At 33.1% G+C, this 27626-nt stretch overlaps 2 protein-coding genes across 6 annotated transcripts in view; both read right to left on the bottom strand.

The window, feature by feature from the left end:
- LOC121128127 (smoothelin) overlaps positions 1 to 27626 on the bottom strand; it is a 68446-nt gene that overhangs the window by 4143 nt on the left and 36677 nt on the right. The gene's annotated exons all lie outside the window — the stretch shown is intronic.
- On the bottom strand, positions 35 to 23855 carry LOC121128124 (uncharacterized). Of its 4 annotated transcripts, none has more exons than XM_040723693.2 (5): positions 23353 to 23855; positions 8749 to 8863; positions 7973 to 8633; positions 7575 to 7879; positions 35 to 7083 (listed from the first exon to the last, which is right to left on the bottom strand). In XM_040723693.2, the coding sequence occupies exons 3-5, from the start codon at positions 8508 to 8510 to the stop codon at positions 2515 to 2517; spliced, it is 5412 nt and encodes a 1803-aa protein (XP_040579627.1). In that variant the 5' UTR covers positions 8511 to 8633; positions 8749 to 8863; positions 23353 to 23855; the 3' UTR covers positions 35 to 2514. The 4 variants fall into 4 exon arrangements, with proteins under 4 accessions (XP_040579627.1, XP_040579628.1, XP_040579626.1 ...); XM_040723694.2 differs by lacking the exon at positions 23353 to 23855 and adding an exon at positions 16428 to 16516; XM_040723692.2 differs by lacking the exon at positions 23353 to 23855 and adding an exon at positions 14262 to 14747.

The following is a 27626-nucleotide window of genomic DNA, read 5'->3' as shown; positions in this document are numbered from 1 at the left end:
ATGTAAGGTGCAAGGATTAAAAAAGGCCTAGTCGTTCTTAAAAATAATATCTTTATTTAAAATCGTTTACTCTTTGTTTTTGTTTTATTAATTTAGTAATTATTACTTTCTTTGAAATATATATTCTATGCTTAGCTATTCCAATGAAGTTTTTATAGGTCATTGATAATATTTGAGGGGTATATAAGAGTAGGTTTATAATAATGAATAAACATAATAATTATAATAATATGCAGTAAAAAATAATAATAATATCTTATCAAGAGATAATATCTCTGTATAAAATTGGAAAAAATAAATGATGTTACAGCCTTCTATGAAAGAAAAAAAAATCTAAATCCATAAAAAATATATATATATTTAAATTTAAAAAGACACATAATTAATATGAAGAGATGTAGAAGCACACATTTAAATTATACTAGCATTGCCTGCTGCTTGTTTGTTACTTTGACTAGGACAATTTACATAAATCATATTTAGTAATCCTCCCATGGATCACAAGACTCGTACTCACTCTGAGTAGGACTGGAACTTTGATACTCATGTCTTCCAACTCCTACGGCCTGTAACCTAGAGGATGAGGAATGGTGCTGATGATGAGTATGGTGGTGTTTTTTACCACTACTTATAACATGATTTGTGGGTGGCAAGGAATCACAAAGGGGGCCACTCTTAGAGCCCCTCCGGTTCCGCGTTGTTCCTCCTTCTTCAAATACTACATTATTTTTGCTATTGGAACAACTACTCTGAGTAGTATTTTTAAGTTTGGAAGTTCTAATACTACTAATACGAGGCGAGTGCGCCAAGTCTCCTCCGTCATCCCCTACTGCATTTTCTACGAGTAACCTTTCAAAAATATCGTCCACATTCCCCAAGTCATCGTCCCCTAGAATTTCCTCTGAAATCGATTGCTGTTTCGTCTTCAACACTCCCTTCAAAGGGGTGGAGCTGCTGTTACTGCTACTATTATTACTAGACACGGGTTGAACCTGCTCTTGGCTGAAAGAAGAGCTCGTATTGAAAAAAGCCATCATTTGTCGGGTCTTTTCGTCAACTTCTTCGTCACTTAGTACACATTCATATTGACCCGAAGTTGCAAAACTCTTGCTTCTTCGAAGTCCTCTATGTTTTTTATTGTACGATGAATTTGGCACTTCCAAATAATCCATAGAGTGACCATTATTTCCTCTGAACTCTGCCTCCTCCTCAGTTGCTGAATAATCCGTCGCGGATTGTGTATAAATCTGGTGAGATTGCGAGTTCATGATTAACTTGGGCTCTTTCTTATTTGCAGACTTCCTTCCTATATAATTTTCAATTCGGGATTTAACGGATCCGTTCAAAGCTGGTTCACTCAATTTACGGCCAATTTTCTGCCGTGATGCATCACTACCTGGTGGCTGATTGATTCTTAGCCGGCATTCTGAGCTGGGATTCTTATTAGGAATTTGAAGTGACTTTCTTCTCATATCAAGTGGAACGTCATTTTCATTATTGTCCTCAATTGCAGACAATTTGGCTTCAAAAATTTCCTTCTTGATGGCTTCTGCCTTACGATCCCGATCATCCATTACTCTTACGTCTCTCATAATTTGATTATTGAAAATTTTGATCCTTTCAGTCACAGAGCTCTGTTTCGCAATTGTCAAAATTTTTCTGATCTCATCTCTAGTCTTATGATAGACATCAGAGGGTGATTCAGAATCAGGATTATTAAATTGATTGATACGTAGACCACTAGCATTCTTCGACATCATTTTTGAAGCTGTTATACTGTCTGAAGATTTACTCATTCTTAGAGCGTATCCGTTCTTTCTAAACGTTTCTCGTCTTCGAAGGATTCCCGGCTTAGGTTTACCTAAGGAAGGGGTATTTTCGTCATTCCAAGGAAGTTTATCACATCCTGGTGACGCACTGGGCCCTAATACAGGGGATGCTGTTTTTTCAAATCTTTCTGCAGCCTTCTTCACCTTCTCTCGTTTGATTATTGCAGCTCGAGAATCTTCCATATCCTCAACAGAAGAAGATTTCGAAAGATTTTCTATATACTCTTCTTTCTTTTTCTCAACAACTCCGTTGTTAGACCGGGTGATGACGTTGCTGGCACTGATAACTCTTGCTTCTTTCTTCTGTTCCATGTGTGCTGTAGGGCTTGGCATTTTTTCAGTAGAAGATTTGCGAGCCTTGATTTCTTCAGGATCAAGCCTCTTAGGCTCTTTCTTAAGTATTATTTTGGGAGGAGTCTGATGAGGAGGCTTACTTGAGTTTGTACTATTGTAGTTGTGAGCTCCCGATGTTTTGGGAGTGACCACGGGTTTGTTCGATGAATTCACGTTTTGGAACGTAGTGGTTCTTAGAGACTCAGAGGAATCATTCACTTTTCCATATTTTTCTCTAAATAAACGCTCTTCTAATTCGCAAGTTCTAATTTCTTTCCGTGTCATTATTTCCATGGCTGTTATGGTTGGATTATTTCTTGGAGCTGACTTCTTTTTCACTTCATAATCTTTTTTAAAAGACACGGCCTCGTTCACTAATCGGTGATGGAGAGCTTTTTTTCTTCCTATTATCGTGATCACTGAAGATTGAAGCTTCTTCTTCCTTAGTCCTATTTTTTTGTCCTTGAGAACTAATTTCAACAACAGTCAAGGGCACAAGAGCACTGTTATTACCCTCATCTTTTGACGTTTTATGCAAAAGTTCTTCTTTTGAAATTTTGCGCTGTTCTAGCTTTTGCTCTAGTTCTTTTTGAAGATGTGTAGTTTTTTTAAGTGAGGCATTATTATTCATAACTGTGGCCGAGTCCTGCTTCTTATCTGGCTGTGAAGCCGAACTTCCTTTGATCGGAATATCAGACAGAAATGCATCAGCAAGACTCCTTTCTTCCCCACGTCTTTCAAATGTTGAGACACAATTGAATGAGGCCTGGCGAGGAACGTTTTCGTTGGTCGAGTTTCTAATGGGTAAATTAGAAAATGAAGATTGCCTTAAAACTTTGGAGGGTTCAAACATCATAGGCCCATTATTTTCTTTAGATGATTCTGTTATTGAGACTGTGGAATTGGATATAACAGAGGGGATTTCATTCATGGGTATAAGTGTCTGGCCATGTTTTTGATAAGGATTATTATCGGTTTTAGAGGAAATTGTATCTTTTTCTTCCTCAACATGACTAGGTTGCTGGTGATGTGGAGGCGGTGGAGGACCAGACTGATGAATAACTACATTTGGGTAATTATCTTCAGTCTGGATCGTTGAATTTGTACCTCCCATTGGGATTTGACTCCATATACTTGGATGACTACTGTCAATAGTAGGCTTTGAAGGTTGATGATAATGTTTTTGGTCATGGATAATTGAATTATTGTCGATATTATTATTAATATTGATATTCAATTTACTCTGTAAATGTTGTTGTTGTAGGAATCGGTGGTTAGGGTTATCATTGTAAGTATTTCGAATTTGATTGGACTGTGTAGAAGAAATTGCGCCTTGAGGACAATGTGTTGTTCCTCTTGGTAGAGAAATTAAAGAAAAAGGATCATCAGGTTTGATTTCAACCTGTTCATTCGGATTTTTAGAATTAGTAGATAAGAGATTAGCGAAATGAGCTATTGTTTCATTTTGTACTTGAGCGCCTCTCTCGATCACTACAGGAGGATAAAATGACTCCAATAAAGTAGCAGGAGGGATTGGTGCTTCAACAGCACCCAGAGTAATTGTTGATGGATTAAATTGATGTTGAGGCTTGGGCTTTTGGATAATTCCAACAGGTTTCTGAGTAATTTGAGGAGGACTGTCGACTTGAAGGGGATCCCAAGATCCAGAATGTTTATGCTGTTGATGTTGATGGTAATGATGTCTGGACCATTTTGTTTTACGGGCCAGATAGGACTCGTCTTCCGTTTCACTTGTAGAGTAGGAAGGTTTATACGGATGCTGCTTTATCACAGTTCTTTTATTTTTCTCCGGAGGGAAATGACATTCCTTCATTTCAGGTTCAGTATCAGTCGTTGAGAATGGAGCTCTTATTGGCTTTCTCAGTTCTTTTACTTTATTGTAGACCACTGGATGCTTCTTCGTAATCATCATTCCTCCAGAGGGATAGGTCGGAGGGAGAAGCAGATTTGTATTACTTTCATAAGAGGCATTGCATACAATAGGTGAAAACAATGAAGGGTCATGTAGATTTTCCGAACTAGAATAGGGTTTGAAGGCAGAGCCTGGGCCTCCTATCTTTGGAGATAATTTGTAGTTATTTGTGGCTTTAGTATGAACTACGTTCACGTTTGTATCAATTAAGTTTCTTCTTGGAGATGACTCCTGTAGAATAATGTCTGATACGGATGAGGCTACGATATCATAAGATGAAACTCTTGGAGGAATTTCTGGTTGTACAGGTATAAATACATCATCTAAGGGTAAAGGTGGCACAAGAGGTGGAGTACTAATACAGCTTCCGTCCAGTGAGAGCTGAAGAGAACTTTCATCAGGTGTAGTGATTAATGTCGAAGAAGTTCTCAAACTTTCTGGAGATGTAATAACTCCTGATTTTACATACGTTTTTTCATCCATAAACATTTCTGATGGGGGCGTTTGGTTCATATTCCCACTTCGAGAGTTTTCATAGGTCGATAAGTATGGAGTAATATGAGCCCAGGGTTTATGATCAGTATTAGCTAGACCGACAGTTCTTACACTAGTAGGAACAGTAGTAGATTTTTGCATCACTTCGACTGTAGATTCGTAAAACTCTTCCTCTTCAGAATCTTCATCAAGAGTATCTTCGTCCTCATCTCCCTCCATTTGGATATTTGAATCATTGGACTGTGATGTAGAGTAAACGACCAAGGACTGTGAGGGATCAAACGGCCTCGTTTCAGATGAATCACAAATCGACATATTTCCCATTAATTCCTTTGATATTTGTTCTTGTCTCTTACGAATAACTTCTTCTTGTTCCCTTAAAGACTTTTGTTCCATACGAAGTTTTTCTTGTCGAATCCGTTCTTCTATGAGCTGTCGTTCTCTCATTTGAAGCATTTCCTCTTGTTTTTCTAATAGCATCTTCTCTTGACGAACTTGTGTGAGACGTCCTTGCTGACGGGATCGAATAAGCTGCTCTTGTTTTAAAAGATTCTGCCTTTCAGCTTCAACTTGTCTTAGCATTTCCTCTTGTCTAGAAATAAGCATTTCTTCTTGTTGTATTAACTTTAACTTTTCCTGACGAATTTTAGACTCTTCAGCTCTGTGAGACTTCCTTAAGCTTTCTTGATCTGATAAACGTTTCTGTATAATTTTTTCTTCTGGACTAAGATCATCAAAATTAGATAAGTTGTTCGAAGTTGAAGAAGCTATAGAAATAGGAGGAGCAGAGGAAGCTGTTGGACTCATTAACAATTTTGCTCTAGTCTCTTGTGGAAGATAAACATTTTGAGCTTCCATATCCAACCGTTGTCTGTTATATTCTGCATTCCTCTCGGCTTGTAGAGTCTCTTGCCGTTTTCTTTCCTCTTCGAGTCGAACTTGTTCAAGTCGAATTCTTTCCTGTTGACGCCGTCTTTCCTCATCTAATTTACGTTGTTCCTCCTGAATTTGTTTGAGTCGTTCATACTCTAGCCTATGAATCTCTTCACGCTCTTTTTCCTGGCGAATTTGTTCCTGACGAAGTCGTTCCAGCTTCTCTTGTTCAGCTTTTACTTGTTCTTCTCGAAGCTCTTGCTGTCTCTTTTGTTCTTGCCTCATTCTTTCAAGACGTGCCTGTTCTTCCAATCGTGTAATTGTTGCTGTTTGATCACTGACCACTTTATCAGATGGGTTAATAGGAGTAGAAGAAACTAGAATTGGAGATGCATCTGAAGAGTTATCACTGGATTTAATTGGAGTAAGCACATTAGATGCATCTAAATTAATATCTGAAGGCAGAGTTGCTGTTGTCATTTTTTGAACAGGAGTAACTAAGCTAGGGGACCTGGATTCTTTGACTTTTTGACTTTCTAGACTTTGCTCCTGTAGTTTTTGCCTTTCCAAGTCTTTTTGAACTTTTTCCCTTTCTAATTTTAAACGCTCTTCCTCACGTTTAATTTCCTCTTGCCTTCGCTTTTCCTGGGCGTACATACTTGCCAATCTGAATTGCTCTGTTCTGACACGTGTTGATTCTTTCGTTCTTCGAACACGACTTATAATATTCATATACTCTTGATAATCCATATCATTTCGATTTTTATTTGTAGGCTCTAAACCCATGGCTTCAGCTCTTGATTCCTTTGGAAGACTTTTAGATATTCTAGAAGGCGACTTTGGTTGAGGATCTCTATTTGGTGTGGGCTGCTTAGACTTGGATGATGATATCTTGTTCTCATTATTCTCTGAGTGATTATTGTTGAGTCTATTATTACTAGTATGAACAGTATTGTGTCCACTACTGCTACTTGAGCCATTGTTCTTTGAATTAGATCTGCTTAAATTTCGTCGAGATTTGTTATTCTCAAGTCGAGCTTGAACAACTATTTTCATATACTTGTCTTCAGGTTTTTTCCCTCCTTGAGGAGGAATAGCGTTATTATTATTATCTCTATTTATAGACGGTGAGCGAGACTTATAAAAAATTTCTTCTTCTGAAGCGAAAGCATTCTTTATATTAGAAAAACGAGAATTCCAATTTTTTCTTCTATGGGTTTCAGGGGTTAATTCACTACTAGAACTATTATAATTGGTAGAATTTGATAGCTGATTCTTCTGATCAGAGGAGTCTCCATTTGATTTATAATGATATGATTCGTGATTCACATAATCATCGGACGTCAATTCTTCATTTATGTTAGGTTCAGTCTTATCATGGTCATCCAAATGAAGCAGCTCTTCTTCTTCATCATCTTCGTCATTATCTTCGATCATGGAAGATTCTTGATCTGATAATGATCCATGAGGGTTATCAATAGCGTTAGCATGCCTCATTCTTTTACGACGATCAATTCGAGCCTTGATAGCTGATCCCGAAGTAGACTTTGTATTGCGTCGAGGTGGTTTTTCGCTATTTTTTGAAATGGGTTCTTTTGTTTGAAGAGTGGAGGCTTCAGTCTAAAAATATAAATAAAATGAAATTGAATATCAATATATAAAAATATGCAAAATCATATTTTAAAGCAAAACATAATCTATTTGTTAGTGTATAAAATGACTCGCTAAAGTTGTTAATATATCCTATAACATCCCTTAAAAATAATTGATCTCTACATAGGTAAATAGGAATCACGGAAATAAATAAATTCCCGATTTCATGTAGTAAGGGAACTACCAATTAGCATGAAACCCTCTTAATATAATTGAATTTAGAGACTCCTAATATATTAAAGTAACACAGATCCTGTCATAAAAACAATCAATTTACAGGACAAAAAAGCACAAAACAAAACCTTTTCTGAGCCTTATATATTTATGTATTTATTTATTTGTGTTACCAAAAAGAGTATACTTGAAGTTTGAATTCAATTAAAGAAGCCCACGCCTCTTCATTCATATATGGCCGTATGTAACAAATTTAGATGGAATGATATGGGAAAATAACTTACTTTTCCATCGGCCTTGGATGTGGGAGTGGACTTAGATACTTTTTCGGATGCACTTGAAGAGCTGATATTATAGTCGCACACATCTGACGCATAGCCTAGGTCTGATGGCTTAAGCTCGGGTCCATTAGCTATAAGTGGTAAAGTAATGGGTTTTCCATCTTTGCTTATGACACTTGATATATCTTTGTGGAATGGTTCTGGATGAATATTACTCAAATTCTCTGATATCACATTTCTATGACTTCGAATGGCACTCTCTGATTTGTTTCGGGATAAAGCATACGACTGAGTTGGAATCGATGTGACTAAAGTGTATAAATAAAAGTATTGTTTAAATAAGCTTAAATAAAGTAAACAGAAATCACATGAATAATGATTTCAAAATGAAGATTACACACATGATTTAGCAGATTCCTGAAGAGAGTTTTTTATAAGCTGAAACTCATCTTTAGTCATGCCTGTGGTATGATGTTTGATTGCTCTCTTTCTTGCAGCTCGAATCTTCCAAGGAACCTTACTCGATGGAGTATCTTGTGGAGGACATTGGCGCCGAAATCTTGATTCCAGTTCTATTCTTTTCTTCTTGGAATTGAGAGTAGCCTGAAGGTCCTTAATGGTGGGAATGAGCTCAGGATCAAGGTTTTCATTGAGTGAGTTCATTAATTTAGAAAGCACGCTATTAACTTCCACAACCAATTCCGGCGCTAAACCCGGTCCTTCTTCATCGTCTACATTATCCTCCAATTGGGATAAATCTTGAAAGGATGCTGAGATTGCAGACATGAGTGCTTCCTTGGGAGAAGTCGAATGGAGAGATTCTTCTTTTAATTTGTTAAGTAATTTGGGGGCTAAATCCTCCGTAATCAATGAGCACGACGTCAAAGATGAAGATCTTTCCTCCTTCTTCTTATTTTCTTTAATTTCAACTCCTTCCATATTGTAATCTCTCAACTTGTAAGGATGACAATGTGTTATTGTAAGCTCTTTTTAAAATTCGAAAAACGTTGTATGTAGGATGAAAAATAAAGATGCACAGAATATATTCCACTTTCAATTAATCTGCAAAAGAAAAATCAATCTATGTTCATTGTGATATGTACTTATAATACCAGGGCCCATATATTATGTATGGATGTTAAATAATTACAAATTGAGTATAAACAAAATCACGTACTTAGATGAGTATTTAACCCAAAGAATATCGGATCTTCTTCGTCTTCCTCTCCTCCCTCTTCGTCACCATCTACAGAAACAATTTGCCCATCTACCATGAACATTCGTAGTGAATCCTGCCGAAAAGGACAAAGACAATACATCCAAAATTATTTATTTTACTCATAATATTATATTAGGTTGTACATATTAAATATTTAAAATAACATGTAATATATAGTTACAATACAGGAATATTCAATTACAAATAGAGTTAGGCCAAATTTCTAAACCAAAGCCTTGAATAGTAGACATAATTACAGTTGCACGAAATAAAAAATACTTTTTGACTAGTGTTGTATCGACTTGAGTCGTTAAATATCGACGCGAATCGATTAATTAGAAAAGCAAAAAAGGAACATACAAAATTAAGTAGCTAGACATGTCCTCTGTTATAATTAAAAGTATTTTTTTTTGCTTTCTGAACACTTATGAGTAGGTATATATTTTTTAGTAACTGTGAGATCGCACAATTCCTTACAGAGCATTGTCTAGTACCTCAGAGATTAGAAGAACTTCATTTGAAATTATGATGAATTAGAAAATCACTTAGGAACAGCTCCACGAAACTAAAAACATTTAATAAGGTTTCGTGATAAAAATGAAGCCGACTTGAAATAGGAAATCAACTCGAGTCTGACTGAAACCCAAGACAATTTAAAAAAAAATCTAATAGCATTGACCCAAGCTGGGTCATTGGTAACAGGACATGTGATACGCAAAGGGTATAGTTCTTAGGTAACATTTACCATGGAATCCACAGGGAGTAAGGTCTGTAGTTCCATTCCCCCCTAAAAAGAATATTATTCAATAATAATGTCTAGTTGATTAAGCTTAATACCCACAACTAATGATATTTCTGAGCTAGACCTCCCCCATATCTATAACCTCATATTCAATGAGTGCGGAAGTGTAGAGTAGAACTCCTTCATAATTCATACACAACTAATAATAGGATTACAATAGAGTTTGCTTTGGTTTAAGTAGTGGATACCCATGTTCTCATACAAAATTTGTCAGTGATGTATAATTAATTAGTTTGTATTTCATTGAATACATAATAATATGTAAACCACCTCTCTCTTTCGTAGGATGAAGAACCTGCTTCATCATTCCTCATTGTTATAATGTATTATATTTATGAAAATGGCTACATACATAATATATATCAAAGGCACAGATGAATCTACATATTATGTAGAATCGTCTATACTATAGGTGGAACATACATAGATTATATAGAAGGAAGACAAAACTTGTTTCTCTCAACTCTATGTACATTCAAAAATCAATTTTTGAATGGTTATAATATGTACTTAGTTTTGTACAGCAATCAAATGGGTTATTAATTAGTTTTATATAGCATAATATAATACAACTCATCTTGCTCCCTTCCGGCTTTCTTAATAATTATATGTATATTTTGATACTAGTATAACAATAATAACTAAGAAAATGTCTAAGTTCACGTCATTAATAACGACAAAGAGAGAAAAAAACAAAAAAAGAAAAAAAACTCATTAAAATCGAGGCCGAATGAAAGAAATTATAAAAACTAACATTTTCCATTATTAAACTATTACTTCACCTTCAAGGAATGGGATATTTTATATTCAGTTTAACACATCAATTGACTATGTTCTATCCATTTATTTAATTGGTAGACTGACGTCAAATGGATTTAAAAGCAAGTAGCCATGGGCTACATTTATTAATGTTATTATGAAAATCATTATTACTATCCATACCTATTGGATCGGTCTAAAAAACTAAAAAGACTGCAGACCTAATAAAATTTGTCCTTATCGATCTTTTATGGACACTACAACAACTAAAATGAGGTAGTTATAACTAACTACCTCATTTCCGTCGTTTAAGTTTTATCATAATTCATAAATCCTAACCTCTTTTTAACAGACAAGATACCCGAAGTTAAAAGTAGGAGATGTGTGACACGAACGTATTATTAATTATTATTAGTGTTGGATCGGTCTAAAAAATAAACTAAAAAGACAGGAGTCCAGCAAGAAAGTTTGTCAGTCCTAGGACCGGTCCTTATCGGTGTTTTATAGTAACGACAATAGCTGAAATGGCGTTCATATAACCTCATAAAGTTATGGATTTCTCAACAGAAGTAGTTGAGGAATCCATGCTGAAGTTTAAAGTAGTGGATGTGTGGCTAGAACTTATTATTATACGTTCTAACTTTCATTTATTATTTTTTCGTTTTCAATCCTAGCTATGAATGAAGAATAGCTAGGACTACATGACCGCCGTACCGGTCCTTAGGACTGTTGAATGGTAAAAAAGATTCTACTCTTAAAAAAAAAAAAAGACTGAAGGGGGGTAAGGAAGACTGATTAGGAAATCAGTCCTAGGACCGATCCAACACTACATGGGATACATTTAACTAGTTTAGTGTGTACTTATTTATTCGGTCTAGTCCAGTTGTAGGACCGGTGCTTTAGGCTGTCAATAATAGGACTGATTCAAAACATAAATAATAAAGTTGAGTGATATCATCAAGGACCGAACTTTTTAAGTTTTGGGATTGATATACAGGACTGAACTGGAAGTGTTCAGTTATAAATAAGAACTATAAGATGGAGTATTGTCTTCATTTAGCAATGTTATTATGAAAATCATTATCAAGTAAATAATATGTACATAAGAGGGAAGTAGGCCCATGGTGAAGGGAACAGTTTAATAATAGCTATTATTATTGAAACTCATGTAGGTATCTATCGTATGTGTATTAATCTTCAAAATTGATTATGTGTTCTTTCAATACTAGCTTGGTTAACTATGCTCTGTCATGCTGTTATTTCAAATTCAAATGCATAACTTATTTAATAACAAATTTGATAGGAATTCTACATATAAATAGATATTATTTTGTGGAAAAAGAAAGCGAATCTATTAAAAAGAGCGAACGAAGGATATATTATTATTTTCACCGTTTGCTGACAATTATCTATGTATTATATACATACAGATAGTTTTGGCATATTGACAAACCCTGGCCTTACTAAGACATAGTAGATGAAGAGTGAAAAAATAATTCCCACTCCATGATATATATATAGGGAAAAAAAAATTATAAACAGTAGAAGCATGGTTGCAAATATTTTGCAAACATTTATTTATGAATACAGAACATGTTTTATTTTTTTTTTATAAAATGGATTTCCTAATATAAATAGCAATTTGATCCCTTTCATCACGAGAGTAAATGTCTTTGGTTGAGACTCGTCTCCAATCCTTGTATTCACTTGACAGTAAAAACTTTGGCTCTGGATCACAGTGTCTCAATCCATCCATGGGACCGATCAAAATAATCATGGGACCACTATATTCCTTAATATATTGAAGGAAGTATTCAGAGTTATTAAAATAACAGAACAGAAGAGCAGCCTCCGGACTCAACTTTGGAATAGAGCCAGGTTCAGTGAATTCCAATGGTATGTAGTGAGGTGTTGCATGAGGGCCTGTCCACCATGATTTATTCACTTCAAGTCCAGTTACTCCAAGGGTTGTTGTTTGGCATATGAGCCATTCCAAGAATCCACATCCACACCCAATGCTCAAAATCTATTATGTTCATCCAAGGATGGAAATGAAGATGTTAATGATTGGAGTAGTACTTAATTAAATTGTTTTCTCAGTGTTGAAAAGTAAGAAACTTTTCACTTGGGAGAGGGACGGAAATAAGTACGTAAGAACACTGAGATCATAGGAGCTATTTTAACCATGATTGAAAACTTCTGAATGGGTATTTTTGTACTAGAACTTAGTTGAAACACTCTATTAGATGTAATAAAAATATTGAAAACAAGCGGGAAAATATTAATGTTCGCTTTTTCTAAATTTGATTGGCTACTGTTTCCTCAGAGTGTTTCAAATAGGCTCCTTTCATCAACAAAAGTCAATGGTAGTAATGGAAAAGTAGAAGTGAAAAACAGGAAAAACCTTGCTCAATCCATAAGAATGCAACTCGAATTCTAAATATTGCAAAATCTCTAGGCTGGGTCGTATCCATAGTAAGAGTGGTTCTCGATAGTCATCCCTCTCTTCATAGAACTGCAAAATTTTTCTCCAATCCCCTTTTTCCATCAAAGTAATCAACTCGGATTTCAGGGCTCGTCGTGTTAAAAAGTCCAATTCTGTCATAGCTTTTAATTATATGTGTCAGACACTTGTATCAAAGTTTAATCTCAGTCCTATTATTGCTCTTGATTCGATAAACACAAAACAGAAAATAAACATTTTTTAACTTCAAAAGATCAATCATATTTCACAAGTTAGGTATGTACTTTATAAAACCAAGAACATATGAAAAGCTCTTGCGATTGATAAATTACAGACATGTACAGATTGCATAATAAAAATACAAAACACCACATTTAATTTGACTGTCATTCTACATATTGCAAGTTGCTGTCTGATAAATCATTTTAAAGTAGAAAATAAATTGCACTCAGTAATAAAAGGATCGTGGTTTTTTATGGGAGCTAAAAGATTATATTATTTCTTATATCTATCAATGATTTTAATTGGTACGTGCAATTGGTGGGTATGGACAGTCATGATAACTTGTGAAATATGACAACTTGTGAACTCTTCTAATTATTAGAGAGTTGATTATCGATGAGATGCGTAACAGTTTAATTGTATGTACACTTTAATTAAAATCCAGTCTGAAATAATCAAGTAAAGATAAGCATAAAATGATCACTGAATTCATTATAAATGGGAAGGTGAAATGAGGGAGGGAGGAGGCTCTTACAGACTAACAATTATAAGTTATGATTAATACAAGAGGAAACTTAATATCAGACTGGATATTCTATTTATATACAAACAAACATACGTATCTCATACATCAAAACCTCACAAATTCAATGGAAATACATATTTCTCGTTCATATCAACCATTTTTGATATACGGATACAAGACTGTATATATATAGTCATTAATGGCATGACTGTCAACAAGTTATTTAAAGGGGTTCCACCCACACAGTCAATGAATTCAAGTCCTTTTGTGCATTTATTAAGCAAAATAACTGTTGCTTAACCATTCTGAAGTACTCTTATTTTTGTATTATGTAAAGATAATTTAACAAGCATGAATGCAAGGATTCTTCAATAAAATAATAGAGAGATGATCGCTATTTGTCATTTGACTAAATATGGCACACAAACGTCATTGATCTGACACAACAATTTATCTTCTAAGTCTTTCTTTTTTCCCTGTCGAACTTTCTAGACATAAGGAGGCAATACTTTCTCCAGGATATTTTAAAAAGATACGAGTCTAAATTGTAGTGAATTGAATATTATGAATACTGTCATAACTTCTTCCAGTATAATGGAATAAATAGTTATGTATCTAGCAGGGAACATCACATCAAGACAACTACTTATCTAGCTAGCTAGATATTAGGTTTAATTGTGAGAGAAGGAGACACTTACCTTCTTCAAATTTAAAAATGGCGCTGGTGTGTCCTTGCTGGATGATCCTTACGGATGATGAATATTAATTTTAATAAATGTTTCGGTGAGGAAATAATGATTGGAAGTTTTTGTATTTTCAGAGTTGACCTCTCACCGTATGGACTACACCAGTATAAAAAGGATAAGGTATATCAGGCACGGAGTACTACTTGCTCCCCCCCTTCAGGCTACTACTACTGTCTATAATATCTACTGTTATTATTTGTACATATATTTCCCCCCCTTCAGCTCTTACACTGTACGGATAGTCACGACATATACTCTAACACACAGCGACATGTACAAATGATGAAGAAAGGAGAAGAAGAGACAAGTCGATATCTGGGTATATAAGTATTTTAACAAGTAGTATTAAATGAAACAACTAAAATTTAAAAAAATTTCTTTCATTGTATGTAGTATAGACTATAGTATATGATGTAGAAGCGTGTGTAAGCCTGCTATAAAGTGCTGGGATCGAAGGGGAAAGCGGAATATTTTATTTTCCTTCTTTTCTACACATACTTAGATGTTTTTTTGGCAAGCAACCAAAGTTATCGTAAAATAGTATTTTTCTTATCATTAGGTAGGATCTCCATGGAGTGTACCCCACTGAGGCTACTCTGTGTATATGGCAAAAAGGATCATTGATAAACAATAAGAGAAAGGGAGCGAGGCAATCCACTCTATTAAATGGTCGCCCATTTATCACTTGTTTTAGTGATTATACTAATAATGTGCATGATATATTATGTGTTCTATACGGAGTAATTCACTCCCATCTCTCATTAAGCCTAAAAATAGAGCAAGAAGACACCCTCAGCTAATATCAAGATAAAAAAAATTCCTCATTCAGGGACGTAGGAAGAAATGTTCAGCTCACCCTATGCCCCCCCCCTGTTGCTACGGCTATGTGGCTCCCTACTTCAAATCGGTATATGATCGATGACATAGTGTACCGAATGTTATCAAATATACTTCTAGCTATAGGTAAGTCCTCCTCAAACTGGTTCGAATATACATATTATATTATTATAATATATAGAAAACATAATATTAGTAAATATAATATAATCTAACTTAAGTACAACATACAGCTGAAAAAAATCATCAGAAGTAAAATAGTTATTTATGTATTGAAATACTTGGAATTTCATTTGATTTACGTTTTTTCCCGTAAATACAGTTTTGCGCATTTCGAAGCACTAACGGCTTAGGAAGTGAGTACATACATATATATAAATAGTGTTGTTCTAGTCCTGATTTATTTGGTCCAGTCGAGTCTTAGGACCGGTCCTTTGAACTGTTCATACAAAAACTGATTAAAAAAGGAAGAAATAAAGTTGAATGACGTCATCAAGGAGCAATCATGATAAGTTTTAGGATTCATATGCAAGACTAAACTGGACTGAACCGAGGCTGAACTAGACGGGACTAGTAGTCTTCATTTCTAAATAAGGACCGACACAACTCTATATACAAACAGTCCAGTCTAGTCTTAGAGCTGGTGCTATCAGTCCTTAGGGCCGGTCCTTTAGACCGTTAGTCCTACAGACTGTCAGTACTAGAACTGATAAAAAAAAAAGAATAAATCAATTTGAGTGACGTGATAAAGGACCAAACTTTATAAGTTTTAGGACTTCACTGGACCGCACCGAGACTGAAAGAGTCAGGACTTGCAGTTTTAATTCCTAAATAAGGGCCGACACAACACTACTGACACAAACATACAGAGTAGAGAAGAGATGAAGACAATCATAAGACTAATAACATAAGTAATCCGCATGCCTAAACCTAATTTTCATATATAAATTACCCTAATGTCAAGTTATTTCTATACTATAAATATATGTATAATACATTTTTGTTGTAAGGGTTAAGATAATATTTCAGTATGGAGAGTCTCTACACCTTAGAGTTAAAATAATACTTGAATGAGTTTTTGTCATTGAGGGAGGAAGGCTGGACAAGTGAATTCAAAACATACTTATCTCATGACAAAAAAAAAAAAAAAAAAAAAAAAAAAAAAAAATGCTGAAATAAGAATGTTCTTGACTTTTAAGTATGTGTCCGTACATTTATTCTTCACGAGTATAATTCAATAACATCTAAGAATGGATTTACAAAATAATATAATATGCCTACCTAATAAAGATGGGACGGAACATTTAACTACTTGTTATAGGTACACTTCTTATACTAGTAATATCGTGCATACATATATGCAGGCAGATCTACTACTTATTATAGTTATATATGTTGTAGACTACTAGCTAAATAATATATTACTTATTATCGTATGATTCGGATAAGTATTTCCGGAAATACCATACGTAAATGCAACTTAAGGACATTTCTCCTACAATAATATCTCAAAGTGTCCGCCGAATAGAGCATGAACAAACAGGGGGGTCCTCAGTATTTTTTATTTTTTTTGGGAACCAATGAACAAAATGAATTTTTGGAAAAAATTTTAAATATTAAATTTTTGAGAAATAAATTTCCATAAATCCACAGCTATTCACACAAAAAATAAAAAAGATTAGATTTTTTTATTCAAAATTCCTTAGGTATTCTCAAAAAATGAAAGTTATATGGTTGTTATGTAGTTCTAAGTAATATCACTAGGTGCGTCCGAGGGATTATATATATATATATTTTTTTTGGGGGGGGGTTGTTGTTTTTAATTATTATTTTTCAAAAAATTTAAAAATCCTATTTACAAGAATAATTTTTTTTTTTTGAGAAAAATTTCAAAAATATTCACTGGAAATTAAATTTCAAATATTAAATTCTTTGGATAAAAATTGAAAAACTAAATTAATTTTAAAACATGAAAGTTTTTGAAAAAAAATTATAATATTAATTTTCTATGAAAAAGAAAAAAATCCTTAATTTGGGTGGGGGGGGCTACAGCTTACAACTAAGTCTAAAAAATATACACCATTTACAGGGATGTCCAAAGGGGGTGGATTGGAGGGGCTATAAGCCTCCCCCCAATTAAGGAATTTTGCCTTTTACTATAATTTTTTTGTCATTCTGGCAAATTATGCAGTAAATAAAAAATGAACTACTTTTAATTGCTGAAATTTAATTTTTGATTATTTTTTACAACAAATTTAATTTTTTGTAAAAAGCTGTTAATTTTTGAAAAAAATTTCCAATAATTTTAATTTTCTGTGTGTATCTATGGATTTTAAATTCTGTTTTCCAAAAACTGTAATATTCAAAATTTAATTTTAATTTTTTTTTATAAATATGGATTTTTGAAATGCTTTTTTTTTTTTTTTAAATTCCAAAAAGAAAATTCTGTGGACTCCCCTTATTTACATCACTACTCTGTAGTCTGTGGATTAATTTTGACAGTGCTTGTCTATGGGGAAAACATACATAATTGTCTTTTTTTTTTAAATAATAATTTTATTCATGGAATTGTATTATTTTTTGCTAGAAGACGGCGATACTCTCCGTTGCTTTGTTTGCAAATATAAATAAATCCCGCTCATGTCCCATTGGTAGTTGACTTTTTTCTCGGGATACATGTTGTACATCAACATTAAAGCAACTTTAAACAAAATCTAGAAAAGGTTTACTTTTTTACATCATATATAAATACGGAGCAACATTTGAAAGACATCTTTTAATTTCAATTATAGGCTTATTATTAAAATTTGTGGGATAGGTTAAGATACAGAAGAATTTCATCTAGAGTTTAGAAGTTTTATTTCGTTAAAATGACTAATACTGGCCTCTTTCAAACATAATTTGTCCATTTTTTATTGTTTCCATCAATTTTGGGTACTATAAGTGGAACTTGCAGCACGCAAAAGTGATTAATAAGAATAATATGTAGATCGAAATTGATGATCATTCGTCAAAGTATACAAAATATATAATCCACGCTCCATTTTGAGGAAAATCATTCTAGCTTGCTTTTGTGTTGACGAGGCACACATTTTGAATGACAAAATATTTGACGTTATTTTAAAACAGCAATTTTTTATTATTATTGTCGAGTAAAAAAATATGACAACTTTTCGACAGTTTATAATTTTAATACAATGTATTTCAAATGCTTGGAATTGCGTTTTCTTCGATAAATGGAAAATTATTAATTGTTGTTAAATGTCAAAAAATTGACAACATAATTTGATTTTTTGACAAACTAACTTAATATAAATAATTTTAATCAGGAAGGGGAAGGGTATACTTCCCCTGCATTTACGGGCCACCCGGATCATTAAAGAGAAACAAACTGATATTTTATTGGCTATTGATAAAGCAAAGTTTATCTATCTTTGGACGTTTGAAAAATAAGTTTTTAATATAAGAAATAACAACATAGTCATAATAATGAAATATGGAAGGCGTTTTGCATGTAGCATCAAGTGTATATACAGTGTGCACTGGGTAAATTTCTCAAGCTCTTATTATTTTTTTTATTCAAGAGAATAACTTTTAATTGTTAAAGAAGGGATTTGTGTAAAGCAAAAACTAAGTTTACACAAGCAGTGATCACAAGGAAGAAGCTGCCGGAACGCAGCAGGATATTTAGCCTCCTAGCTCCCCGGAACTGAATCCGATTGATTATTTTGTGTAGAGCTACCTTGAGTAAAATGTTAACCGTGGTGTTGTGTCGGTCCTTTTTTAGTACCGAGGACCACGATTCAGTCCAGTCCCACTTGTCGGTCTTTAAAGAAGTTAAGATCGATCCCTTGTGACGTCAATGAGCGTGTTTTTCCTCTTTTTAATGATTCTGTTATATAATAAAATAAATTATATAACTAAGTAACAATATAATATGATCGTATTAAATAGTGTTATCAGGAAAAATAGCATATTTATTGTAAGATATGTGCAATAATCATAATAAATGTTTCTTATATCTTTTTTGCCTTAATAAACCATCGATATTTTTATGAAAAAAAAAAATTCCAAGGACTGATTGTCCTAAGGATCGGTCACAAGGACTGACGGTCCTAAGAACCGATAGGAACGGTCCTAAGACTGGACCGAATAAATAAGGACCGACACAACACTAGTTAACAGATGTCCTCAGGCCACCTAGAAGTCCATTGTGATGGAATGTAAGAATTTAGAATGGGCTTCGAAAACTGTTTCAGGCTGGCGCCCTCTTGGCTTCAATATAAACTTCAAGTGCCCCCGTAAACACATATAAGCTTTTCTTCCATATTGAAAATAATGGAATGAGTATATTTTGCCGTTCTACCAAATATATAGTAGATATATATATATTAGTAATTTATAGTATTAAGTAGGCTTACTTTACCGGGTTTATCTATTATAGTATTCTATATCTTAAAAAGAACTCTATATTTTTGTAGCGTCTGTGCCTTTTTTTTTAATGAGACGTATAGTTAATAAATAGAAAATGGCAATAAGTCTGGGATATTAATTAGGGTTTTACTGATAGGTAATTATATACAACATAAATAATTTTGAAACGAAAAATATATTATTATTGTAGTAGGAGGAGAGGGACATCGACTCAACCGATCATAATTGCTCGAATAAGTTTCCACGTAGGATTAGAGAATCATTACTTGTTATGCATATTTATGTATGTTTATATTCATTTTCTGTTACAGGAGTTATTGGATTAGATGACATAAAAGTTCCTCTTCATGATACCAATTACATTCATCCTGTAATGGTTCATGGTAGATACAAGAAACAGTTGTAGTGCTTTACTTAATTAGATGTGATCTCCTGCGGCCTCATCCCTCAGTCCACTGATAACCTCTTCCACATAATATGACCTTCCATTTACTTTCATGATCCCCCAAAATGCTAATTGTCCAATATATAAGTTGAGATCCTTCTTCTCCTAAACCAGTTTTATATTCTTCGCTTTACGAAATTATTTCCTCATTATTAAAAGGTTGCGATAATTGAATTTCAACTATCCATTGTCGTTGTCTCAAATTTCAAGATAGAAAGAGAAAGTATGACGTGCGGGCAAACTTGTAGAATGTACCCATCGTTTTTGATAAAAAATAATTCTTGCTCTACCTCTCTTGTTTCCTCACTCCATACTTCTAAGAATGAATTGACAACCCAGTCTTCTGGTACTATTAATTATAAAAATCCTGAAATCGTTTAGACATGTATCTTTGCAACTCTTCCAGGAGAGTACAATACACTTGGAGGTGATAATTTTTTTTATCCAATTCACAGCGGCTTGGGAACTGGTACAATTCATGGGAGGCTAAATTTTGTTTCAATAAATAACACTTAGATAGGAAGGTGGAGATAACAGATCTAACTTAAAAGGATAAGTATAATTTCCTTGCAACTTCAAATTAATTTCATTGAATTTTGTAAATATATCTTACAATAAGCAATGATATACTTGATGTTTTATAAATCCTCACATAGACCAGTTTTAGAGTCGAAAAAGATTAAAAAAGTTTGAGGAGGTTTCCCTTTAATACCCATGTTACTTCCGTGTGTATGAATATACGTTAAAACCCCAGTCGGGAATTGAGGGAATGCCCCTGGAACTTATTTACTGCTGTGATAACATTCTTGTGGTGCACCATCTATTGCACAACAAGAATGTTAGCAAGTGGGCTTTTTTTTTCTTGGAAACAATTATCAATGATATCATATACTGACTCTCCTTTAGTATTTATTAGAAGATTTCTTACAAATATTATTTTTTGAACCAACTTTTCATCTTTAACAAAAACAAACATAAGCGAGAAGCACCTATTCATTTCCTAGTAAAATGGACTAATAAAACTGGAAGCTAAATTTTGTTGCAGCAAGAATCCTGTACAATTTATATTCTATGTTTTCAGCCATTTAATCTATTCTTCCTTGGACTGAGTTATTAGTGGGAGGTGTAAACTTCATAGTTTTGCCTGGTGACTTATATTCAACTGCGTGCATAATCTTTCTTACTGCCCATTCGTGTAAGTCTTAGCAGATCTAGCAACCAGCAAAGATATGTCATATGAAGCATACAAACCGTTAGTGGATTGTTGTGAGTTGATTAAGTCTATATTTCCAATAGTTTTTGTGCCTTGAATATTTCTCGAAGCCGCAGACAAATAGGTTGTCTGACTCTGAGGGACTTTTTCGCTTAAATAGTTTGTGAAATAAAGGATTATTGATGCAAAAAATATCTTAATACAGTTTTATAATTGCAGGATGTCCTTTAAGTACTTGCTTAATGTCTAGGTTACATAATTTGATTTTAGTTTATGGATATTACTTTTTTGTGATTCCACGTTTTTAACTAGAGTGTAAGTATTTATTCAAAGTAGACTGTTTGCATTAGAGAATAAAAGTATACTAAGTTTACAATAAAATATAAAGGCACCAATAATGAAGTGCAATAATACGATCTCGATATAACATACTTCTATCCTATCAACTAGCCAATATACAGCATATTAATTGAGGCTACCTTGTAATCACATATTTCTTAAATTTTGAATATCAATTTGTTTGTTATATATAGTAATATGTAATCACCGCTTTTTTTGCTCTACCGCTCCCACATCGTCCCCTTTCGCATTACCGCCCCCAAGGGGGGTCGCCCACCTTGAGAAACGCTGAATTTTAAATCATACTTTAGTTTTCAAAGCCTGCGTACGGTTCAGGATCCGAATCGAGGCCGTTATTGAGACCAACGGAGATATATTTTCAATTATTGTATTTGTTGCTAAAATTTTGAAATAAATGACCATTTAAAGTAGATAAATCAAAAACGCCGGATTTATTTATAAAAGGTGAATTGCTGGTTCGTTTTTTGAAAGTAAAAATAAAAATTTTCGACCTACTCTATATTTTTTATGCAGAAATTACTCAATTAATTGCCCCCTAGAATATACCTTCCCTTGAAATATTAGTAGTAGTGGGAGAAGACAGGCCCATAGGACCCATTTTAGATGTGTATTAAGTTAATTTGCCCTAGCCCACGCTTGACTTTTTCAAAATAAGGGCCTCTCAATGCATATATTTTTTTAAAATGAAAGGAAATCTTTCCAAAAAAAGGTAATTTCAAGGAAAACCAAAAAAATCAGCATAAATATTAAATAAATCTAACATAATTTGGGGTATGTGAATTTGGATTCTCAATTGGTATTTTCAATCACTGAACTTGCTATGGAGTCTGTGGAAAAGAAAAAATCAATGGAGGAGCAACTTTTGAGGATTTTTAATATGTTGTGTAATTAGGGCTTATTTTAAAGTAATAAAATTAGAGACTCATACATGAACCTCTACTGGCTCATACCGGATTGAGTTCGGGTCTGGTGGGGTGTATCTAGGAGCTAAACAAACACACATATTTTCAATTAGTGCATTATAAATAAAATAAAAAATATGTTTGTGTCTAGCCTAGTGCTTCACAAACTTTATAGAGTCAAAATTAAATTTTTTTAGAAAAAAATTTCAAAAATTCGTAGTTATTCACAACTTTTACTTTTTTTTGAATTTTTTTTTTCTAATATACAATTTTTTGCTCAATGACAAAAAAAAAATCTTGTAAAAAGCAAACATTCCTTAATCGTAATCATATTTTTTTTAGAGGTGTGCTATTTGCAAATAAGTCGAGGGTATATTAGAAATAAGCACCATTTTGCGTTTGAGACGGCAGCCTTTTTATTTTTTTAGACCGATCTGACACTTTCTACAGTTAATCTCCTGCAAAAAGAAATTCCCGAAACATTAGTGGTTTATGAGAATCAGCGAGTCAATGTGAAGAGGATTCATTGTTTTCAATTGAGTTGGCCATTCTGTATGTATATCAAAAGTATTTTATTTAGGTATAACAGGATAGTCATTTAATAGATATCTTCCACCTTTTGGTTTTTTGAAGGCTTTAATTAAAAGTTGTATTAATTAATTTTCATGAAATGTATAGGAGGGTTTACAGTGTAACCTAATCATTTCCTTGAGGGTTAAGAATATGGATAGATGAAAAAAATTATATTATGTACATAGGTAAAATAAAAGATCAAGATCTTTATAATAAATCTTGATCCAAAAGGAATAGAATGAACATTTATAAAGATAGATAAATAATGCGATTACTTACATAGAGACTTTTCCAATTCCTGATGAATCAATCTGATCTATTGCCTTCTACGATATAACGGTGCTTCAATCCTACTCTTTTTTTCTGTTCTTCTTACTTGAAAATTAATTAATTATCTTCATAGTTTCCTTATACATCGTACGTATTCTTAATTAATATGAATATGTCAACGTGGAGATACTATAAAACATGATTTGATTCACACTCAAAGTCTTATTAAGAAAGAATACAAAAGTATTTTTGAGTAACAAACAAGAAATGAGTGAAAAAGTGATGCCCTTGAAAACACTACAAGAATAATAATACTTTTAGTAGTGGGTAATACGATAATTTATGATATTTCTTGTTCCTTAACAAGATTCACACATACAGACAGTAGAGAGAGAGATATATCGCTAGAGAAATAAGAGTTAATGTTAAAGGGTTAAAATCTTATTCTGTGAAGACAATTTGATGATTTTAACGATATGGGAACTCATCTTTCTTTTTTCGCATCAACTTACCTATAAGAGAAAAGGTTGATAGTAAATTATACATATTTTCCCACTTTAAAAATAAATAAAACTTAATTAACTTCTGATGAATATTTATAGTAAGATCAACTAAGGCGGTCGCAGGGTTTTAAATATATATATATTTTTTTTAATTTAAAAATCCATAGCTATTTTAGAAAGTTACATTTTTTGGGAAAAAATTTCAAATATTAAATTTTCAAAAATCCATAACTATTTTCTGTAAAAAAAATTTAAAGATTAAATTTTTTCATCCTTTTTTTTGGGAGGGGGGCTGGGAGCTACAGCCACTCCAACCTACCCCATGTAGACATTTGACCATGAGATACAATTTGAGTATTCGTTGAGTTGATATAATTTGACTGAATTGAGTGAAAGATTTGCCCTTTTGCAAAAAACTTAAATAATTGTTGTTATAAAAAAGTCTTTCATAAGTAACAATATTTAAACTTAAGAGTCATCCAGCGACTAAAAAATAGTTTATGAAAAAGACGTCACCGGGTGAACTGTATAGAGTGAGTGCTCCATGATTCATAAAGCAAAATATATTATTAAAAAAAAAGAGCAGTATATACTGTATAAAGTGAAAAAAATCTCGATCTAACTTCTAAAAAAGTTTCCAAAACATCCACAATTAAAAAAAATATATATATTAAATAGTTAATGGCCCTTTGCTATAACGTGTTTGTCACATATTATGTCAACATTTATGCATGAGAAAGCTGTCTGCGTGTTGCGTACCATGTATGCACACGTTATACCAAATACGTGTTCGAATCAACGTTTCCAAAGCTCTGTTGGTGCAGTTTAGACACAATAAATTCGAGTTTGGTGTAATAAATTATAGTTTTGGCGCCGATTAATTACTGTAGATGAAACTTGGATACACCAAAAACAAAAATACAGTCCAAACAGTGGACTGACAAAAAAAGCAAAAACACTTTTTTTGGCTGTGAAAGTGATTATGACCTTTTTTTTTTTTTTGGGGGGGGGGGAAGAAAAAGAAAATCTTGTTTCACCAGGACAACGCACCATCTCACACCTCAGCGGTTGCCAAACCAAAAAACCACGATTTATGGTTTGAATTTCTTACCCATACATCTTACTCACCAGATCTAGCCCCAAGTGATTTCTTTTTGTTATCTCATCTAAAAATTGTGCTCGGAGGACAAATATTTTGGTCAAATGAAGAGGTAATTATTTTTCAGAGAAAAAGGCCGAGTACTATTTGTAGAGGTTTTAGGTATGGGAACATTACCGAGGGAAGTGTTTAAAGTTACAAGGAGATAAGATGAAAAAATAAAAAAATGAATCAGGAAAAATGTTAACATCTTTGCTTGGTCGAAAACTTTTCAGACCCTCTTGTAAATAAAATATCTTATCTTCTTTAGCAATTACCGAAACACAAAACTGCGCACATTGATTTAAAAAAAAAAAAAAAAAAAAAATTGTTCCTAAGCGCGTTGCCCATTCAACTGAAACATATTTTATACACCTCTAATCATGGGTGTAGGTCCATTGGTTAATAGTTATTAGGTATCTCTCTGAAAGTTTATTTATAGAACTCGAATCAGTTTTTGCTAATTTGAAAAATTCCATACCAATAAATAAGAATTCTTCAAGAGTTGATGAATGAATGATAAGTTAATTTGCAGACTACCCGTTAAGTTTACCTCTATTTTCTTTCTTTTTGAGGAAAAAAGTCTGAGAGATGCCATAAAGATATTTACTAGATTAAAAAGAGAACGAAAATAAAAATCAAACATTTAATAAATGTTAAAATACTAATACTGACGTCAATAAATACCAGGCGCATGAACAAACATAAGATTAGGTATGTAGTCTATCTATACACTATTGTATATATTTTATAAATATTCTTTGTACAAGTTGAAACATGTATAAGCGAATTTGTACAACTAGCAATTTCTTTGTCTTGAAATGTCTTATTTAAATACATTTTGGGCATTCTCAATACCAAGGGATATTAATTGATGTTATTTTTTGATTCTGATTGATTAAAATTACTTGATTATTCATTGTTAATGAGTAATGTAACTATGGGCATTTGAACTTTACAGCGTACCACGGAATACTGATCAATTAGTAGTGTTGGATGGGTCCTTGGACTGATTTTATAATCAGTCTTTATTTTCTTCCTCTTAAAGGTTTTTTTTCCTAATTGGTCCGGTCTTTTTCAGATTGATCAGTCAGTCCTTCAGACTTAGTTGTCTTTTTAATTTCTTCACTTCTAGCTAGGTTCGAAGAAAATAAAAACGAAAAAGAAATGAAAGATAGCTAAAACGTATAATACTTGAGTATTAAACTATACATTCTAGTCGCACACTTTCTACTTTAAACTTCATATATCTCGTCTCTTTGGAAGATAAGATTTGATAAAACTTCCAACAACTGAAAAGACTGATAAGGACCGGTCCTAAGACTGAAGAAATTAATTAGGACTGGACTGAATGGACTCCAGTTTCTTTAGTTTTTTTAGATCGATCCAACACTATCAATTAGTAGTTTTAATCAAAAAAAGTCAAAAATGATGCAATTTATCTGTCGATCATCTGAGGCAAGGATCGTCAACCTATATAAAGATCAGGGCTACTTTAAGATAAGAAATCAAAAGCATACAATATTTTTAAAACAAGTCCTGTGGGCGTTTAAGAAGAAGCCATAAGGCAACTGGGTGCGCCTGAGATATGGTTGATGGCCCCTGATCTAAGGACTATTAGCTTATTGCATTATCCTTATCCACCGGCTTCAGAATTTATTTACAAGTGGTAGTGGAGGGGTGGGGGGATCATATAAAAGTGACGTCATCAGTGTTATCTGCGTAACTAGAGTTAACATTTTTGGGAAGAGACTAAATTTGAATCAATAACTTTTTTTTTCGAGAATTAGGAGACTTTAAACTTTTAAGTCAAGTCGAATTTGGTGACAACTATAAAAAAACCCTAGAAGTGGGCACAATAGCCCATTTCCTTCCTGTCAACTGTCCTCATCCCAAGTACACTAAATCAATCGTACGAGATGCTTCAGATCATTTTTTGGTTGCAACTTGTACAATTTGTTGTGTACAAGTTTGCAACTTGTACACAACATTCAAGCAAATGAAAAAGCGCCAAGGCGTTGCTACCCACTTACATATTATCTGTATATATATAATAGAGATTGTGTGTGTATTTTATGGGTACCCACACTGTTTGCTTTAGGATGCTGAAACATAGCAGCATGTGTTCCTCTTTTGAACTTGGTCAGGCTAAGAAAGGTGGAAATTAAATTTTGATATAAAAAAATCCAAAAATCCGAAGCTATTTAAAAGAAACTTTCAAAAATTGAATTTTTTGGAAAAAAAAAAAAATAATTTTCAAACATTAAATTAAATTAAAAAATCAAATTTTTTGAAAAAAAACTTCGAAAATCTGCAGCTGATTACAGAAAATTAAATTTAAAAAAAAAAAATTTTAATTTAAAAACAAAATAAAATTTTTAATGTTAATTTTTTTTTAAATTAAAAATTCACAAATGTATAGCTATTTTTTTTTATTACATATAACATTATTTGCATAATGCATCATATTAAGGGATTGAATCTCGTTAGTACTCGTCTGTCAAATATGTATGTGTTTAATTAATGTTAATACGTTGAGCTTCCGTATTTTACATATACTTTATTATACGTACGTACACATTAAAAAAAATGTATCCCTGTTTACTAAATATATATATATATGCATATGTTTACAAAGGTCA

The sequence above is a fragment of the Lepeophtheirus salmonis genome, chromosome 13, assembly GCF_016086655.4.
Source record: "Lepeophtheirus salmonis chromosome 13, UVic_Lsal_1.4, whole genome shotgun sequence".
Lineage (NCBI taxonomy): Eukaryota > Metazoa > Arthropoda > Copepoda > Siphonostomatoida > Caligidae > Lepeophtheirus > Lepeophtheirus salmonis.
Note: the sequence above shows the minus strand (reverse complement) of the source record. Positions and strands in the feature narration are given on the sequence as shown.

Coding starts and splice junctions, on each gene's coding strand:
- LOC121128124 (XM_040723693.2), bottom strand. CDS start 8,510: ATGGAAGGAGTTGAAATTAAAGAAAATAAGAAGAAGGAGGAAAGATCT. Junction 7,880..7,972: donor TCAGGAATCTGCTAAATCAT/GTGTGTAATCTT, acceptor TATACACTTTAG/TCACATCGATTCCAACTCAG. Junction 7,084..7,574: donor CATCCAAGGCCGATGGAAAA/GTAAGTTATTTT, acceptor TTATATTTTTAG/ACTGAAGCCTCCACTCTTCA.